Below are 20,793 nucleotides of genomic sequence, written 5' to 3'. Positions count from 1 at the left end.
GTCTCCTCATGATAGCCTCAGGGTTCCATAGAGCAGCAGCAAGAGTGCAAGCCCAGTGGGAGAGCCCAGTGGGCAAGCAATTTTCAAGCCTCTGCTTATGCCACATTGGCTAATGCTCCATTGATCAAAAGAAGTCCCATGGCCAAGCCTAGATTCAAGAGATGGAGAAAGAAACTCCACTTCTTGATGGAATGAAATGCAAAATATTGTGACCACTTTTTCATGAATCTACTGCGATTGGCTGTTTGTGTTTCCTTCTCTGTGAACTGCTATTGGTTCAATGACTTATGAAATTTCTTTATATGTTATACATATTAACTCCTTAAGTTTTACATGCAACATAAGTTTTACATGTAACAGTATTTTTCTACTTGGTCATTTAACTTCATTTATATAATCTTTTGCTGTATAGAAGATTTTGGCTTTTTCTGTGATAAAATCTATCAGTGTTTTTTCTTCATGACATTGGATGGCCAGAATGTAAGCTTTTTGAAGGCAGAAACCATATTTTATTTTTTATTATTTTCTTGACCCACAGAAAGCAGCACAGAGCTCAGCCCATAGTAATAAAGGTTTATTGAATGAATTCATTCACTGAAGGCCAATCTCACTCACTCATTTATTTATTTATTCATTCATCAATGTTTATGGAATACCTATTATAAACCAGGCATTGTGCTCATTGTTAGAGATACAGCGATGGGCAAAATTGACTTTTGGATGGTGTTTAGACTAAAGCATGGTAGGTAGTAATGGAACTTATTATCAATGAGACATAGGTTCAAATTCTATCTTTCTACTTATGTGACCTTGGGCATATCCCTAAACATTCCTGAATTTCAGGGTTTTTTAACCTATAAAATTGAGTGTAAATGCTTTCCTTCAATAGTGTGAGAATTCAAGTGGACAATGTTTATAAAGCACTTAGCATTGTGTTTATTATGTATTATATAATAAAAATTGTCAGCTTCCTTTTCTACATGGTATAATCTCAGGCCTACTAGGAAGGCTAGGTGACTTCTTTTGTCAATCTCCTCTTAGCAAATATAATCCTGAATTTCTTCCATTATAGACTCGTTTCTTTGATTTGCTCCTCCAATAGTTCTCCGTGAATTGTCACTTTGAGCAATTCTTGCTTATTCTCCTCTTTGTGCAGGCAAATCAGTCAAATTGCCTTCTCTGTTGGGAGCAGAAGAACAGGGCACTGAGGAGACACTGAATTTTGTTCAGTGCTGTCTTGGAAGATAGATATGCTTGGTTGTGGGTGTGGGTATGTATGTCTTTGAGCAGCATAAGGGTAGTTGGGAACTTGGCAGGTAATTGAATCAGGAGAAGAGCCCAGAAAAAGGTGGTCTGGTTCCAAAGATGCATTTTTCCCATACCAGGTATCCTGGTGCTGATAAACACGGTGCATTTAGAGAGCATCCCACTCTTGAGACAAAGTGAGTAAGGAAGATGATGTGGTAGCACTGCCAGGCTTAAGGGAATCTGTAAGGTGGCCAAAACTCCTCTCTAGATATTCTCAATTTCTCTGTCCTGTACCCTTTCTAGCTTTTTAGCCACCTCTCCTCAAAATCTTTTTTCTCTTCCCCCAGTTTCTACCAAACTCCAGGATTCTCCAGGTGCCCTCCTGCCAGATGTATATACATTCCATATTCCCTCACACTAAGGACTTGGCTGTTAACACTGCTACTCTGGGGTGACAGAAAGGGCCCTGGAGAGAAATCAGCACTTGAGGGCTGGCTCTACCACTACCCTTTGTGCAATCACCAACTGGTCTCTTTTCTATATGCCTCAGATTGCCTGTTATAAAGTGTAAGGCTTGGCCAGGCATGTTGGCTTATGCCTGTAATCCCAGCATTTTGGGAGGCCAAGGCAGGAGCTTCACTTGAGCCCAGAGGTTCGAGACCAGCCTAGGCAACACAGTGGTACCCCCATCTCTACAAAAAATTTAAAGATTAGCTGGGGGGAGGGGTGTTGCATGCCTGTAGTTCTGGCTATTCAGGAGGCTGAGGTGGGAGCATAACTTGAGCCCTTGAGTTCGAGGCTGCAGTGAGCAGTGACTGCGCCACTGCACTGCAGCCTGGGTGACAAGAGTGAGACACTGTCTCAAAAAAATAAGGTGTGAGGCTTGCACCAAGCAGTCTGTAAAACCTCTTCCGGTGTAAACAATCCTTGATTTGATGGAACCATGCTTCCTGCACCCCCACTGCCTCACAGAATGGAGTTTGCATATAAATGAATGTTCAGTAAAGTCTCGTTGTGTGGATGCTCTGTCTGTTCCCTGGAAATAAAAAGTTTCCTGCCAGCTGACTGATCCTCATTCTAACTAACACATGTGTTATTTGGCCTAGATGGAAAATTTCCGGTGTTTGAAGGTGGCGAGAGGATGTCATTCCCTCCAGCAGACAGACAAGGGTCCCATTTGGCTGGAAAGCAGGGATGGGAAACGGGCATGGCCTTTGGGGAAACTGGCTTGGTACAACTCCTGGGTGAGAACAGGAGTTTGTTGTTAGAGAGTCACAGCCCAGTCACATCCAGGATGCCCCTGGATAACTCTGAACTCCCAGCTATACAATAAAAATGTTAGCAACTTCCTTTAGTTATTTCCAGTCTTGTATATTTTGGTATCTTCTTGTTAGCTGCCCAGTATCTTCTTGGAAGGAATCTTGAGGAAGAAGTTATTGCTCAGAGACTTACTATATACACAAAAGGAAGACAGAGAATAAAAAAGGATTAAAGTGTTGGAAACATGCCTGGGAGCTGGATTTCTTCAGGGGAGACAAGAAGGCAGAAAAGATTCTGAAAATACTTTAACAAAGGGTTGACACAGAGGAATAGTGCTGGTAGTTCTTAGGGCCCAACAGAAAGAAATTAATAGCAACTTTAAGATAGAGAAAGAACATTCTAGAAGTGAGTCCTACTAAAAACTCATTTTTGAAAAATGAGTAACTACTGCTCAGTAGTTACCATTCTGGGGAAGATTTTTCTGATTATCTTCTCATCTCTCTCTTGCTTTGCCTGGCTAACCCCAACTTTCCTTTAGGCTAAAAGTACACAAACCATCCTCCAAAACAGTCAAGTCTGATAAAGTTTACCATTATGGTGTCTCATAAGCATCTTGTAATTCTCTCTCTTAGTACCTATCTGTATTTATGTGTTTATGTGATTAGTTTTCCATGTCTGTCTCCTACATTTGCCTATAAGCTACGAGACGGTTGTATATTCACTGCTGTGTCTCCAGGGCCAAGTGCAGTACTGGGCACAGGGGAAGCATGCAATAAGTCTGCTTGGTAAGTGAATGAATGGACATATAAACAACTTAATGAGTGCTTTTTGAACTGAAGATAATTTTTCTTTTTCAGGACAGCAAAAACAAAAAACCTAAACTAAAATCCAAACAATTTCGCAAAATATCCTGGATAGTTTGGGAGTTGTCTTTGCTTCTTTGGCTCATTGCCACGGCCTTAATTCCAGAAATGCTTTTGACTCAGACCTTTTCAGTTCATTGCCAGTTCCCTGATTTCTGAAATGCCTTTGGCCAAGGAAGTGCTAATTGGTATTTCAAATATTTAGAACTTTAAGATACCTACTTCTGTTACAAAGATGAAATTACCATGAACACCTTTTGAAAAATTTAACCATAGCTAATACCAAATTTCCAAAAAACCATACAGTGACCATACAGTTAGTTGTTCTGAAGACATGATGCATTATTCCAAACACACCTTAGCAGAATTCCACCCAATACTACAATTCTGAGGTAGTAAGAAGCACAAGGGAATAAGCCTGTGATGCAATAATTTAACCTGCCTAAAATTGTCTCCTAGCTTGCCAACACTTCGAAGATCAGGGAACTGGGTAAATCAGAACTTGATTTCATCTGCAGCTGTATGTGAACTGGAATGTGGGAAAAAAAAAAAAGCTAATTGGAGCAAGCATGTTGTGCTGCAGTAGAGTGTATTTTCATTGATATATTTGACCTTTCATCCCCTTCATCTGTGAAAAAATGAAAATTGCTGACCTTTGAGGTTTTACGTTTTTAATTAAGCAAATTTTTTTTCTTTCAAATAAAATCTTATATGAAGCCCCCCCGCGAAAAAATAAAGTTGAGCAGCTCACTGGGAGTGGGTGAGGGTGTGGATCTAGAGTCCATTCTGTTGATTTCACCTCTTCCACTCTCAGAAACTTCTGGAGCACCTTTTTAGAAAATGAGAAATTACAGTTTCTTTAAACACAGTTTAACATGGCTCTGTCTCTAATTTCTAATGTAATTAAATTCTATAATATGGGTGTTGATTCAGGCCCACAATAATTGCCATAACTATTTTTAAGTAAAAATATTCCCATGTCTTAGTTAATGGCTCATTATTCATAGCAATATTGAATACAAGAAAATGTAAATATAAAAACTAGAGTTAAACAACATTTTGAGTTCACCATAATAAGATTTAGTGAGAAGACGCTACTAAGAAAGATTAGATACTGTTCAATATGGAACACAGAAAATACAGTGAGCAAAACATTTTAGAGGATTGTTATGCTTCCATTGTGATGCTTGGTTATTAACTTGGTAGACGTCATGCCACAATGCCAAGTAGTTCCTTATAAACGAGGACACACTTTTATGCAAACATTGAAAAAGTGTTTGAGGCTGGGCTCATGGCTCACACCTGTAATCCCAGCACTTTGGGAGGCCAAGGCGGGCGGATCACGAGGTCAGGAGTTCGAGACCAGCCTGGCCAACATGGTGAAACCCCGCCTCTACTAGAAATACAAAAAAAATTAGCTGGGCATGGTGGCGGGCACTTGTAATTCCAGCTACTCGAGAGGCTGAGGCAGGAGATTCTTTTGAACCTGGGAGGCGGAAGTTGCAGTGAGCCCAGATCGCACCATTGTACTCCAGCCTGGGCGACAGGGCGAGACTCCGTCTCAAAAAAAGAAAAAGTATTTGAGAGATCTTTGTTAAGGAAAAATAGCATTAATCTCTAAAACTTATAAGATGTATGATATTAAATATGCATCTTGTTTCAGCAAATTATTAGCCTTCATGATAGAAATATGAATTAAACTATTAATGAATTTGATCAGAGCCCTTTAGATATAGTTGTGATGAAACAACTCACTATCCGTCCCCAACATGATTTGGAGAGGATAGTGCTATAATGTAAGAAAGGGTATTAAGCAGAGAGATTGATATTGGTATGAGCCCAGATAGGATCTGTCTTCTGGCAATGATTCTCAGGAAATGTCTCTATTAGAAAATGTCTTGAGTGGCACCAGATATGCAGTGGAAGCCATGCCTTTCATGGTGTCAGCAGCAGAACTCTTTCAAGAAGCCACGGACCACAGTTGTACTCATTGTCGTGGAGCCTCTGCTCTATTCTTTCTGAAAGGCTGTTTGGCTACTTTTTTTTTCAGCATTAAGTTTTAACTCCTTTATTTTTCAGCATTGTGAGATAACATCACATTTCCTATTATTAGTTCAAAGAAGAGAGAAAGAGAAAAATGCATTATTTGGATGTAATTTGAGATTTGGAGTAGATATAGGGATGAAGGATGAGACATAAAGGGACATATATGTCCATGGCTCTTGATTCTTTTCCAGCTGCCATTTTTTCTCTCTCTCTCTCTTTCTCTCTCTCTTTTATTTGTTTATTTATTTTTATTATACTCTAAGTTCTTGGATACATGTGCAGAACGTGCAGGTCTGTTACATAGATATACACATGCCATGGTGGCTTGCTGCACCCATCAACCTGTCATCTACATTAGGTATTTCTCCTAAGGCTATCCCTCCCTGACCTCAGGTGATCCACCTGCCTCAATCTCCCAAAGTGCTGGAATTACAGGCATGAGCCACCGCACCCAGCCTCCAGCTGCCCCTTATTAAGGAATGGGCCATAACATTTTTTTTTACATTTAATGTTTATATGTGAATAATAGTCAAATTGTTCAAAAGCCAGTACACACAAGCGTATAGGGAAAAGTCTTCCTTTTACCATTCTGCCCCACCTACCCAGTTCCCCCAAATAGGTCATTGTTGTTCTTCTTTTTATGTGTCACCTTCTAGAAATTCTTTAGGCAGATACTAGCAAATACAACTATAGATTCTCATTTTAAGAAAACTAAGCAGGTGATTTTCGAGACCCATCCTAGGAAGCTGGTAGGTATGTCTTCTTATACCCAAAGCTCACATAGAAGATCCTTCTGGTACTGTAAATGGGGTTACAAAGGACAGAGCGCTGGCTGGTGGAGGAGGTCTTCCTTAACCGGCATGCTGAACAAGGGTAGCAAAGTATAGTCAAGTCCAGACTCCCAGAGGCCACAATTTCCTTTTCCGTCACTGAAAGTAAAGGGAGATCTCTGAAACGAGCAAGAGGAAAAAGAAACTAGATCCATACCTAGAAATAATTTATACATAGCTTGGTTGTCTTTTCAAATCAACTGCATTTTGTATTATTTCCTAAAGCTATTAAATAAACCACGGCCACTACCACTGCTGTGAGCTCAGAGCAGATCCTGTGGTTTTGGCAAGACTCTCGACTGGCCCTAGAAATGGGGCTGGATTGAACTGGAGTTGAAAGAATTACAGTGTTTCCTTCCTCTTGATGACTCTTTCTGGAACATGCCTGGAATGTGTGAGTGTAAGAGATGAAGTGGTGTTCACTCAGAGTCAGGCATGGGTATGTACGTGGAAGGGGAGGTGTGTGCTGGTGTTATTTTCGGAGGCTGTAATTCCACTGTTAGGCTTTGTAGCTCGTCGTCTCTTTCAATGTTTTTACTATCCTAACTTGTATTCTCTGTCCTGAGATCTTAAAAGTTACCAATGAGGCTAGAAGTAAAATGGATGCTTCAAGGCCAGGCTTGGGAACTCATTCTAGTGGAGATTTTCTCCCTCAATCTCATGTAATGAGTTAATATTACGATAAAATGCAGGTGTAACTCCTACTTACATGAAGACTTGACTTTGAAATTTTTCTTCCTAATCATTCAGATAAAGGTTTAATTTGTACCAAGATTATCCTCAAAACATCACTGAATACAGTAAACACTGGCAATTGCCATTAAAAACAAATTGTATGAGGACTTTATATCAGGTACAATGCTTGACATAAGTAGGTGCTCAAAAATTCTGGTAAATGAATATTAGCCTTAAACGCTCAGCAGTCATTGGTCACTTTTCTTTGGCATTTTGTAAAAATTGTAATGTTTTTTTCCCCAAAACATTGGGAATAATGTTTTTTTGCCCCAAAACAGTTAAATATGGGCAAGGAATTCAGTTCAGACAAGGGGGAGCACTTTTGGTTTTTTTTTTGAGACAGAATTTTGCTCTTTGTCGCCCAGGCTGGAGCGCAGCACTGGAATCTCTGCCTCCCGGGCTCAAATGATTCTCCTGTCTCAGCCTCCCGAGTAGCTGGGATTACAGGCACCCACCACCACACCCAGCTAATTTTTGTATTTTTAATAGAGACAAGGTTTTACCATGTTGACCAGGCTGGTCTCAAACTCCTGACCTCAGGTGATCCCCCTGCCTCGGCCTCCCAAAGTGCTGGGATTGCAGGCATGAGCCACTGTGCCTGGCCCGCACTTTCATTTTTAACCTTATTATTCTAGAATTGGAAGCCGAGCAAATGGATGGACTTCAGTCAGGCAGATCTGAAATAAAATGTGCCCATCCATCCATCCCATCCATCCATACACTCATCCAACAAATACTTAAGTCCTCTATATGTTGAGATTACGGAGAATATTCCATTGTAAACCAATTCCTAAATTCCTGTTCCTATACAGAACATTTGGAGTTTATCATTTAGAGGGAGAGTAAATAAAATAATCACAAATTATGGTAATCTGTATGAATAAAACAGGAGGCCAAATTAGAGGTCAATGGGATGAGAGTGTATAGGTATTATAGATAAGGCAGGTAGAGAAGCCTTCTATGAGAAAGTGGCACTTAAGCTGAGACCCAAAGGACAAGCAGAAGGTGGCCATGCCAAGAGTGGAGAAAAGCATTCCAGGCAGAAGGAACAGCAAAGGCTTTGAGGTAGGAAAGAGTATCTTGTATCCAAGGAATGAAAGACCAGTGAGCATTTGAATCCCAGCTCTGCCTTCAATAGCTGTGGAAAATGAAACTAGCTGCTCAATCTTTTGAGCCTTCATTTCTTCATATTTAAAATTGAAATAATGGTGCATACCTCACAGAGTTGCTGAATTTAATGGGCATTCAGTAAGATAACATGTAGCTTATTTGAATCACTTCTACACAAAGGTCTCTGAAACTCTAGTTGGGCCCTCATCACTCAATTGATTTTTCTAGTCCCCTGATTGTTTTATGCACATTTGAGAGCCAACCATCACTGGAGCTAGAGAACATTTTCCATCCTTGATATTTCCACATTTAAAGAGGAGAGAATAGGCACAGACTCTATCTGCTCATGTTAGAACCTTTAGAAATCAAAAAAGGGAGGGGTGGGGAGGGGAGAGAGAGAAAGAAAGAAAGAGAAATAGTGAGAAAATAACATGAGAGGATTTTCTTTTTAAAAGTGTACTTCCTCATTTACAGAACAAATTCATAAAATTTAAAGTTTGGGTAAGGTTTTGTTTTTGTTTTTACATTTGGGGAGAGGGTAAGGTTTGGGGCTAAGTGTTCAGGAAACAGAATAAAGAGAAATGAAATAATAATCACTGAGTATGCAATATATAACAGACAGAGTGGTTGGCAAGTTATGTATTTTATCTTGTTTAATCTTTACAAGAATCGTGATGGAGTAAATGAGGCCCTGAGGGAAATGAAGACTTCACTTAGTCACTGTCTGTCACTTATCTTGAGGTATTTAATGTGCAATTCTTTAAAAATGAGAATCTATAAGGCATAAGTTTATGTAGTTGATATATTTCTTTAGAATACTTTATTATTGTGACAGTATCACATTAGCATCAATTGATAACTAATAGTTAAATGAATAATGATAATGTCATTATTATTAATTCATCTTAATACAACATACATTTCCTGAATACCCAGCTATGTCTAGTGCACGGCTTGTTGGGGAAATAATGGGTAGTCCATTGCAACTAGGGTATGCAGTGGGGCAGGAGAGGTTAGCAGGGTCTAGCTGGTGAAGGGTCTTGATGCCTTGGTAAAGAGTTTTGGATTTTGTCCAGTGGAAGATAGGCACATGGTCAGAACAGCATTTTAGAAAGAATCCTCACACAACTTTAAGACAAGGCTTTGTGAGCACCAGTTTACCCAATGAGGTCATGTTAATAACCTTAGTCATACATTATTCTCTCTCTTTCCTTTTAGGAACTGTGGAAGGTGCCATGGACTTGATCTTGATCAATTCCCTACCTCTTGTATCTGATGCTGAAACATCTCTCACCTGCATTGCCTCTGGGTGGCGCCCCCATGAGCCTATCACCATAGGAAGGGACTTTGAAGCCTTAATGAACCAGCACCAGGATCCGCTGGAAGTTACTCAAGATGTGACCAGAGAATGGGCTAAAAAAGTTGTTTGGAAGAGAGAAAAGGCTAGTAAGATCAATGGTGCTTATTTCTGTGAAGGACGAGTTCGAGGAGAGGCAATCAGGATACGAACCATGAAGATGCGTCAACAAGGTAACATGCCCCTAAGTTTTGGGCAGGTGAGGCCCACTGAGGAGCACACACACCTTTTGTCTTGGCAGCTGCTGCCTCAGGGGCAGGGCATGCACTACCTGAATGTAGAGCTTGACGATCTTGTCTGTCTCTTTCCATGCATCACCGTGTCTGGTACATGGAATGTTAGAGATAAAGGAGACTACCCAGTCCAACCCCTTAACTAGATACTGTGCCTACTTTGTGAGATGAAATATTTCATATGTTCTAAGGGCATCATCGTACTTATGGATAGATGATGTATGTAATATGAAAATCATAGCAATGAGAACAAGTGTTCATTGCCAAACTACTGACTATTTTGAGCTTTCTTATTTGATTTTTCATGTGATACATTGCTTTGCTTGTCCCTAAATACCCTTAATGGAAGTTAATATTTTCAGGAGAAAATTAAATATAAATAAGAATTTTGGAAGGGGAATATCCATCAGTAACTTAATTTAATTAGTTATTTGGTATATCAACTTTCTTTTCCTTTTCTTTTTTTTTTTTTTTTGGGATGGAGTCTCACTCTGTCACCGGACTAGAGTGCAGTGGCATGATTTTGGCTCACTGCAACCTCCGCCTCCCGGGTTCAAGCGATTCTCCTGCCTCAGCCTCCCAAGTAGCTGGGATTACAGGCAAGCACCACCACACCCAGCTAATTTTTTATATTTTTAGTAGAGACAGGGTGTCACCATATTGGCCAGGATGATCTTGATCTGTAGACTTCGTGATCTTCCCGCCATGGCTTCCCAAAGTGTTGGGATTACAGGCGTGAGCCACCATGCCCGGCCAGTGTATCAATTTTCTATTGCCACAATAATGCTGTGTAACATAACCACAAACCACAGTGGCATACAATAATGAGCATGTATAGCTTGTGAGTCTAAGTCAGCTGTGTTGATTAGATGAATGTATTGACCTTGGTTGGGATTCCTTACATATATAGTGTTGCCTGGCTATAGGCTTAGTAGGCTGGCCTTGGCTGGGGCAACTTTGCTCAGTTCCTTATACTATAGCAGGCTAAGGTAGTATAAGGTCATAGTGTACAATTCTCAGCTTAGGTTGCCAGGAGCCTCATGTGTTTCTATTTTTTTGTACCACTGCCATCTACATTTCATGTACATGAGATGTAGACATGAGGCTCTTTGCAACCTAGGCTCAGAATTGTACACTATCACTTCTGCTTCATTTTATCAACCTAAGCCAGTTAAGTAGCTGAGCCTAGTGTCAGAGTGAGAGGGCACTACAAACTGAAATGACAAAGAGTCAGGGATACAGGGAGGGATGAATAATTAGGGCCCTCTTTGCAGGCTACCATTTTTGGAAAAGGACCATGATTTAATTTTAGCAGTTGAGTACCCAGGTCCAGCTCAGAAAACACCAGAATTTTGCAGGAGGATTTTGAAAGGCTCCTCTAAGGGAGGATTATTAAGACTTGCTACCACCCCAGAAGGCGATGATGTGATGAAGTCTTTCTCTCAAAATAAAAGTGGGCCTTAAGCTAAATCTTTAGACCAGTCCACCTGTGTGATGGCAGTTGAAGGAGATGGTGTTGCAAATATTATTTAATAATTGTATTCTAAGGTTCCAGGCCTGGACAGGCAGGCAGACTTCTGGTGCTCTTGATGCTGTCTGCTGGGAGGAAGGTACAGAATTCCAGCTAAGGTGACCTCTCTTTGTTCTGCCTGGAATGATCTGGCCTCTCCCCTATCAGCCACTTTGTCTGGGCTGCTGATTCCTAAAATGAAGGAGTCTTTTCCAAATTAGTATCATCATAACCACAGGAGCTGTGGACTGAGGACTTGTTATTACATAAAATAATGACATTGTCAGCTGTTTAGGGTTTTTTTTTTTTTTTTTTAAAGACAAGGGTCTTGCTGTTGCCCAGGCTGGAGTGCAGTGGCACAATCATAGTTCACTGTAGCCTTGACCTCCTGGGCTCATGCTGTTCTTCCACCTCAGCCTCCCAAGTGGCTGGGACTACAGGCATGCACCACCATGCCTGGCTAATTAAACAAATTTTTCATAGATATGGGGTCCTGCTTTGCTGCCTAGGCTGGTCTTGAACTACTAGCTTCAAGCCATCCTCCCACTTTGGCCTCTCAAAGTGCTGGGATTATAGGTGTGAGCCCACCAGGCCTGACTTTTAGAAAGCTGATCCAGTTAAGTAACACACCTCTGCACATTGCTGATTGGCTGTTTCTTTTATAATCTAACCATCTGTAGTCTGCATTTTTTTTAGATCAATGCTTTTTAAAGTTGAACATGCCTACAGATCACCTGTAGTTCTTGTAAACATGCAGACTCTGATTTAATAGGTTGTTTGGGACAGTCCTGGGATTATGAAGTTCTACCCAGGTCCCAGGTGATGAGAATCTGCTCAACCATGGACCACGCTTTGAGTAGCAGTTTAGAGTTAGCCTCTAACTTGAGTCCACCTGAAAATATTTCTTTCAATTTACTAATGATAGTAATGAAAAGATTTGAAGGCAACAAACTCATTTTAAGGTCAAAAGTAATAAAATTGCTGTTCATTACTAATGAAGGAAAGGGTTTTCTTAGCAAAACTAGAATGTTCACCTTTAAATGACAGCAGGGCAAGTGGGAAAAGTGCACAACAGAAATTCCCAGGAATGTAGCTCTCCGTTGAGGGAAGAGAGGTTGAACAAAGGGATGTGAGGTGTGCCAAAGCTATCATGGCTGAAAGTCAGCTCTATTATTTTTCACATGTGTCATTTTGGATTTGACTTGTATAAAGACTAATATTCTTCTGCTGATGTTTCCACATTCTAAAGGAAGATGATCTGAGATTATGCCCCAGTCATTTCGTGGGAACAAAATGTGAAGTGCCACTGTGTCCTTGCTGCACTGTCCTGAGGTCATCCTTGACAATGTATAAATAAGAACATGTAAAGCAAACTGGACCAGAACATTGGGAGTTAAAAACCCACAGTAATGATCCCCCCAAACTGAGAGGCTAGGTGACCACAGGTAAAGGATGGCTTAACTTCAGTTAAATAAGGCAAAGGCAGACGTGGATAGTGAGAAACATTAACGAGAAGATGGCTTTTAGAATTATACTCACTTGAGTTTTAATTCATTCTCCATCACTCACCAGCTGTGTGGCCTTTGGCAAGTTATTTAACTTCTATTGGTCTCATTTTTCATCATCTGTGAAATGGGTATAATAATACCTACAAAATTGTTTTGTTTTAAATAAGTTGGTATATACAAGAAGCATTGATTTACACAGTGAACGTGTCCCTGAAAGCTTAGGTAAAGCAATATATTGCAGAATAAGGTACATAGTAATAAGAATAATAGCAGCTTGTAAATGGTGGGAATGGCATTTGATGCCAAGTGATCTGACTTCAGAGCCAGTATTTATTACCACTACGCTACCCTTTGGATATCATTCTCACTTAATGTTAGCAACTCTCCCTGATTCTGAACTCTTGTTTTATAAAGTACAATGATCCTACCTGAAGTCCTAAAAAGCAACCCAGGGCACAGAGTAGAGGTATGAGAGTGGAAGTCAGACAGATATGGGTTCGCGTCTACCTCTGCAACTGAGTGGTGTGGCTCAGGACAAGTTACTTAATTGAAGTCATATTTTTTCGTCATGTGAAAAAAAATAAGGATAGAGATTTTATCACACATATTTGGAAATTAAATGAGGCACTTAACTATTACCAATTACATTATCTGCTTCACAGTAAATGTTTAACAACGGATTATTGTAATTTCTTTGAGTAATAAATTGGTGAGATAATTTTCCTACTCAATTGTAGAAATTTTTACTATGCATTCACATATTATGGAGTTTTACACAAAATGGAAAAATAGGTATGTTCTCTCCTGTATTTTAACAATAACAGCATTTCAGGCTGATGAACAGGTTCTGTTTTTCTTGCTGACCATCCAGTGGGGGAAATCTGGTTTGAAGAAAGTGAAATCCTTTATGGTGAATCAGGAAAAACCTCCAAAACTATGTTTTCATGTCACTATTAATTCGTTATTAAAACATTATGGAAACTCAGAAATGCCTGCCTAGGGACACAGCAGGATAAAATAAACATCAGTATATTTCTGCTTGCTGCTGACTCGTACATCTGTGGAGGAAGTGGAAAATCCATTTGAGATGTGCCAAAACACAGCTTAAATTGGCTCACACACCCCAAACAGCCAAACTGGATTTTATCAATGGCATCATCCAAAATAGTCAACAGCAGTTTGACTCAAACCTCATTGGTGATTTCATTTGGGGGTAGGAAATTATATATAAAGTTTGAAACATTTTCAGATCCAAAGACCTGTTTCAAACTGATCCATTAGAAGAAACAGAGGGTTATTTTATTCCTACTTTCATTTGAGAAATAGCTTTATATTAAGAATATCAAACTTCCCAACATAATTTACGAAGTTGATAGAGAAGAGCCATTTGCACCTAAATAACACAAAGGAATATGTTAAAAGCATCAAGAAAATGGGAAAATCTGAAACAGTTTAGTTCATTTATACTTTCATTCCACAATTTTTCTTTTTTTTTTTTTTTTTTAGACGGAGTCTTGCTCTGTCACCCAGGCTGGAGTGCAGTGGTGCGATCTCGGCTCACTGCAACCTCTGCCTCCTGGGTTCAAGTGATTCTCCTGCCTCAGCCTCCCGAGTAGCTGGGACTACAGGTGCGCACCACCATGCCCAGCTTGTTTTCGTATTTTTAGTAGAGACAGGGTTTTACCATGTTGGCCAGTGTGGTCTCCGTCTCCTGACCTTGTGATCCACCCACCTCGGCCTCCTAAAGTGCTGGGATTACAGGCGTGAGCCAGTGCGCCCAGCCACCACAATTATTCTTGAGCCTCTATTTTTGCCACATGTTTTCCTGAATACTTGTATGCCTGACATTCCCCTAGCAACTTTATATGTATTACTAACTTAGTCTTTATCAAATATATATCAGATGAGGACTTTTGAGACCCCACTAATAATAGATGAGGCTTAGCTATTGTAACTTACATGCATTTACTAGCTAGTGAGTGTTGGATCTGGGAAGGTGAAGTCAGGGCTGATTCTAGAAGCCTGGCTTTAACCATCACCCTGTGCTACCTTTCAAAACAGATGTGATGTTGCCCTCCTGGAACACCCAATCTAGTAGGGGATATATACCATGAGTGGGGATATAAGGAAAAAATGCAGGGTATTTAGGGAGTAGCTATGAGGGCGTCTAACCTGTGTTCCAGGTGTTGTGTGAGGTCTCTGAAGATTCCTAAATGGAAACTGATGAATGAGCAGGAGCTGGTGAGGCTGAGGAGAAAAGGAGGAGAAAAGAAGAAAGAAAACTCATGACTTGGGCATGAGTGATGAGATCTGGCTGAGGAACTGAATACAGTTCAAAGTGGCTGGAATTGAGAGCTAAGGAGGTGGACCTGGAGAATGATAAGTCTGGAGAACTAGGGGCGGAGGTCTTGAGTCTGTGTCTCAACTTCCACATTTATTCACTGTTGAGAGGCCTTGGGTAAGGGACTTAGTCTTCCTTAACTCCGTCTCCCATATGGATAAACTGTAGCTATACTGTCTTCACAGGACTGTGGTGAAATTGCACAAAATAATCACAGATATGAAACTACATTATTTCCTGTAGTACTTACACAACAATTAAATTGAAAGGAGATGACTGAAATTGAGCTCACTTGTTTTTCATCTGTGTTTTCACTTGTGTATAACTTTTACTACCACCTACTTTCTTCTCCAGCCCTTATGGAATAAGGAATTATATTTTTAGTTAACTTCTTCCCGTGAATTAGCCCATCCAAATTATCTTAAGCAAGTTATCTTCCAACCTAGGCCTCAGCAGTATCAAATTTAAAATGAGGTGGTTGGACCTTAAAGCCTTCTGAGTGCTAACATTACATAATCTATGAAAGCATCCAGAGCGAGATTCCTTGGTTCAAATCCTGGCTCTCCCATGTATATGCTGTGTGATCTTGGACAGGGTTACCTAGCTTCTCTGTACCTTAATTTCCTCATCTGTAAAATTAGGATAATTGTAGTACCTATCTCATAGGGATATTATAAAAAGTAATTTTTATTTAGTTGGAGTCTCGCTCTGTTGCCCAGGCTGGAGTGCAGTAGCTCATTACAGTCTTGTTTTTTTTTTTTTTTTTTTTTTTTGAGATGGAGTCTCACTCTGTCACTGAGGCTGGAGCGCAGTGGCGCAATCTCAGCTCACTGCACGCTCCGCCTCCTGGGTTCACGCCATTCTCCTGCCTAAGCCTCCTGAGTAGCTGGGACTACAGGCGCCTGCTACCACGCCCGGCTAATTTTTTGTATTTTTAGTAGAGATGGAGTTTCAATGTGTTAGCCAGGATGATCTCGATCTCCTGACCTTGTGATCTGCCCACCTCAGCCTCACAAAGTGCTGGGATTACAGGCGTGAGCAACTACGCCTGGCCTACAGTCTTGATTTCTTAAGCTCAAGTGATCCTCCTGAACAGCTGGGACTACAAGCATGTGCTACCATACCTGGCTAATTTTTAAATTGTTTTTTTTGTATGGAGGGGGGGTCTCCCTGTGTTGCCTAGGCTGGTCTCAAACTCCTGGCCTTAAGAGATCCTCCCACCTTGGCCTCCCAAAGTTTTGGGATTAGAAGCATGAGCCACCGCCCCCAGGTTGACAATTAAATTTGCGTAAAGTGCTTATAACAGCACTTGGTCCATAGTAGGCGCTATTAAAAGGTATTTATTGTTTTTATGGTCTAGTCAAGTCACATAGCATCAATATATGTGTACTGAATACAAGCCAGGCTCCTGTGTCATCAGAAAGCGCAAAGTAGAACATGAATGCTGGATTTCCTTCGTTAGTACTCAGCAGAGAACAATCAGCCTAGAGACATTCATGCAGAGGTAAACTCTGGACAGCAGTGAAACTCTGGTGTGATAATGCCCCTAAGAAAACAGGAGCTTAAAAAGCACAGTCCTAAATAATAAAGAGCCACAGAGTGGTGGGGGGAAAGCTACTTGGAGTTGAGCCTACTGGGGAACCTTGGTTCCTTTCAGAACACAATACTGAGTGAGAAGTCCCACGGTCAGCTAAACAATGCTCACACAAAGGAGCAGAAAATATAAACAAACCATATAGACAGGAACAACAGCATGAAATGGTCAGAAAAAAATTCTCATAGGAGTCCAGGAGCATGCCACAGAGAGCAAGAGCTGCATGCATTTGGAGGGCTAAATGAAGCACTTGGCAACATGAGCAGAAGCCCCACAAAGACAGCCCCCCTCGCCATCCAGCCCCCTGTCTGCTCCTCCTTTATGGCTGGCTCATTTTAGTGCTCTGGAGAAAAGTGTCCCTCATGTTCATATCACAAATGTCAGCACAGCAGTGTTGCTGTTTATATTAGAAGGATACCGACCTCTTCTAGGCACCTCAGGGCTTAGCCTACATCAGTTAATATTACTAACAACCTTTGGAGGTAGATATCATTACTTTTCAATTACACATGAGAAAACTGAGATTTGCAGAGGTGAAGCAGCTTTCAAAAAGGGTGGCAGAGGGTGGATCCAAGCCCAGGAATGTGTCTGATTCCAGCGCTCACACTGCTGGAATGATCTACCCCGTGCTCTCTCTGGGTTTGCCCCCAGGTCATCATCTGCACCAAAGGCATTCACATACCTGACCACCAGGGGAGTCTGTGCAAGGCACCCATGCTAGGATCCGCAGGCACAGCCCACAGCCGATGAAAACAAGCAGACAAACCTAAAGCCCAGGTCCTTCTGAGCATGGTTCGGAGCCCTCCCAGGGTAGTTGTCTCAGCCAGTGGCGCGCAGAGCACTTGATTAGTCTTTCTCAAACCACCATCTGAAAGCCACGGATGAGATGAGAATGAGGGCACAGCGACCAGCTGGTTCATCACAAGGTCCTCAGCAGGATCCCTACGATCCCAAGGCTTGGTCCTGGTCTGAATTATAGGAATTCTTACTTTGGGGGACAGGATGTTTTGCTATTAATTTCTAATTTAGGTGCATTCTGGTCAGAGAATTTTGTTATTAACAGAGATGTGCTTTGTGGATAAACAGGCAGTGTTCTGGTAAATAATGTGTATTTCAATAACTGAGCAAGGGGTTAATGAATATTCAACAGATCTCTAACAGTGTTATTAAAATCTTCTAAAGATTTCCTTAGTAATTTTCAGTCTTTTTGATTAATTTCTGAAAGTTTCTACCGTGTTCACAGATTTGTCAGTTTCTTTAATTCTGACACTTTTTGTTTCATGAGCTTTGAAATTCTGTTGTTAGATGCATATATAATTTCAGGATTACAATATTTTCCTGAACATGACACGTGAATAAAATCTAACAAGGTTTTATCAGTTAGTAGATGGTTCTGTTTTATCATTACATAATGACCATCTATATCCCTAATTTTTAGCTTTATAATAATTTTTTCTGTATAAATGTTGCAATACTAGCTTTATTTAGTATTAGTTTGCTATATATTTTTATATCCCTTTATTCACAATCTTATGTGCCATGATGTTGAATGTATACTTCATGAAAAGAGCACACAGTTTTATGTGTGTGTGTGTTTTAGAATTGAGATTCTAGAATCTAAGATTTTCTGATCAGAATTTGATGTGAGCTCCTGTCTTTTAACATACATTTGGCATAACGTCTGCCACCTTATCCTGTCTTTTCCACACCATGATTTTCTCTGGTCCTTTTTTTCTCATTTTATGTCTTTTGTTTCCTTCTCTTCTCTCTTGCCCTCTTGTTGAGGAAAGTTAGATAGACTGTTTCTCTTCCTTTAGTGGTGATCCTTATATTGTTAACATTGGCTTAACTTAAAGCCTAAAGCTAATGCCTCCTTATGTCACAGAGTTTGGCTTTCTGCAGATTATGATATAAGTTAAGCGAATTCAGAAACTCTTGTTGCTGGAAGAAAGTTAGAAGATTTTATTCACATATCTTGTCCAATAAGCCAAGGGAATCAGTCAATGTTGCATGGCAAGCTTGACACAGTAACAGAAATTTTCAATCAATTGGCTTATTTTTTATTTATTTATTTTTTTGAGACTGAGTCTTGCTCTGTTGCCCATGCTGGAGTGCAGTGGCATGATCTTGGCTCACTGCAACCTCCGCCTCCCGGATTCAAGCAATTCTCCTACCTCAGCCTCCCGAGTAGCTGGAATTAAAGGCATGTCCCACCATGCCCGGCTAATTTTTGTATTTTTAGTAGAGATGGGGTTTCGCCATGTTGGCCAGGCTGGTCTCGAACTCCTGACCTCAAGTGATCTGTCTACACTGGCATCCCAAAGGGCTGGGATTACAGGCATGAGCCACTGTGCCTGGCCTTGGCTTATGATTTTATAAGTCAAATATAAAATAATTTTCCCAGTTACTTGTCAGTACTGTCCAGTTCCATAACTGTGTCAGTTCATACATATATAATTAAAAGGTAGAAGGCAAGATATTAGATTCCATCCTTGTCTTTATTCTTCAATCTTCCAATATTTACACCATAAGTAGTAAGTCCAGCATTTTGCTCATTTTATTTGAGCAATGCATGGGGCATTCTAAAGCAATTAGAATTATTTGGAACAACAGCAACACAAAAGGACCAGGGGAAAAGCCATTTGGTAAATTTTTTTTCTCTTTCACTTTGGGGAAACTCAGATTTCATTCATGTTTTTTTTTCCACTTTAAGAATACTTGGGATTGGAGAAGGATGGCAGATTCATAGTTAATATAGTTTATTGTTAGTATCAGGACTTAGTTTGATAATAGGTACAGTTTGAGTGTTTCAGATCCAAAAATCTGAAATCTGAAATGCTCCAAGATCCAAAAATATTTGAGAGCCAATTTGATGCTCAAAGGAAATGTTCATTGGAGCATTTTGGATTTCAGATTTTCTGATTTGGGATCCTTAGCTGGCATAATGCAAATATTTCAAAATGGAAAAATAAAATCTGAAACACTTCTGGTCCTAAGTATTTGAGATAAGGGATATTCATTCTGAACTAATCAACATAAAGTCCTCATCTCCCCAACCACTGAATAGAAAAATTGTGTATAGGCATATTGTTTGTATATATTTACACTCTTATAAAGGAAGTGACCATCCCTTTCATCAGATTCTTAAAAAGGTACATAATGTTAAGAAAGATTAAAACGCATTAGCCACCACTGTTTTTCACCTTCCAAAAACCATCTGACACCTAGCAAGTGCCAGCCCTCATTTTCTGAGTCTCAAAGCTCAGTTGCTCCTGGAGAAAATGTGTGACCCCATTTTTGGTATTTGTTTTCTCTCTTTTAAAAGCTTCCTTCCTGCCAGCTACTTTAACTATGACTGTGGACAAGGGAGATAACGTGAACATATCTTTCAAAAAGGTATTGATTAAAGAAGAAGATGCAGTGATTTACAAAAATGGTGAGTATGTGTTTCATTGCTTTCCCCAGTACGATGTGAGATATCAGATAACGTACAACATATTGGATCATTTTCCTATTGTGGTCTTGTGGGCAGATGTTTGAATTAAAGCTGCTATGATGCAAGCTTTCAAATTCTGTGTATGATAGAAGCCCTCTTAGGTGACATATTTGGTTACTTAAGGATATTAAAGTGGAATTCATATATATGAATGTACATGGTGTAGGTACATACAATAAAACCCCATCATAATGTGAGATCCCAACTTCAGCCATATAAAATGTGAGTTTCTTTGATTGTAACATTGTTGATTGCACGGTTTAGGAAATTACCACAGTAAACATGGGAAGCCAATTGCTAGCAGTTCTGGCGGTCCAACTGTGTAATCCAAATGTGTCTAGGTCCTAGCTATGGTTTCGTACCACCCAGTGTCAGTTGTCTTATCCAGCTGGAATATTGATGGGGATCATTCTGAAGTCTATGAGTGGATAGGACTTCCAGATTGGAGTAGCGATTATAGATATCTCCTGGTTAATTGGTTAGTTGACAGGGTTACCTATCATTTTTCACCTAACTTTGCCTGCCAACTATGTTCACCTCTCCCTGTAGAATGTAAGAACTTAGACCACCCCCATCTTCTTGTGTTTGGTGGTAGATCCCACAGACTAACCTATCTGTTCTATCACTATGACTTTCTTGACTATTGAGAGAGTACCGAATAG

At 40.2% G+C, this 20,793-nt stretch overlaps 1 protein-coding gene across 4 annotated transcripts in view; it reads left to right on the top strand.

The window, feature by feature from the left end:
* The window catches only part of TEK (TEK receptor tyrosine kinase), a 123,197-nt gene that overhangs the window by 40,095 nt on the left and 62,309 nt on the right, over window positions 1–20,793 (top strand). For all 4 annotated transcript variants that reach the window (XM_019034171.4, XM_004047894.5, XM_055350817.2 and 1 more), the window contains exons 2-3: window positions 9,311–9,622; window positions 19,961–20,071. In XM_019034171.4, the coding sequence (XP_018889716.1) occupies window positions 9,311–9,622; window positions 19,961–20,071 (423 nt within the window). The remainder of the gene's footprint in view (window positions 1–9,310; window positions 9,623–19,960; window positions 20,072–20,793) is intronic.

This window comes from Gorilla gorilla, chromosome 13 (genome assembly GCF_029281585.2).
Source record: "Gorilla gorilla gorilla isolate KB3781 chromosome 13, NHGRI_mGorGor1-v2.1_pri, whole genome shotgun sequence".
Taxonomy (NCBI): domain Eukaryota; kingdom Metazoa; phylum Chordata; class Mammalia; order Primates; family Hominidae; genus Gorilla; species Gorilla gorilla.
This window is presented reverse-complemented; position numbering and strand designations above follow the sequence as displayed.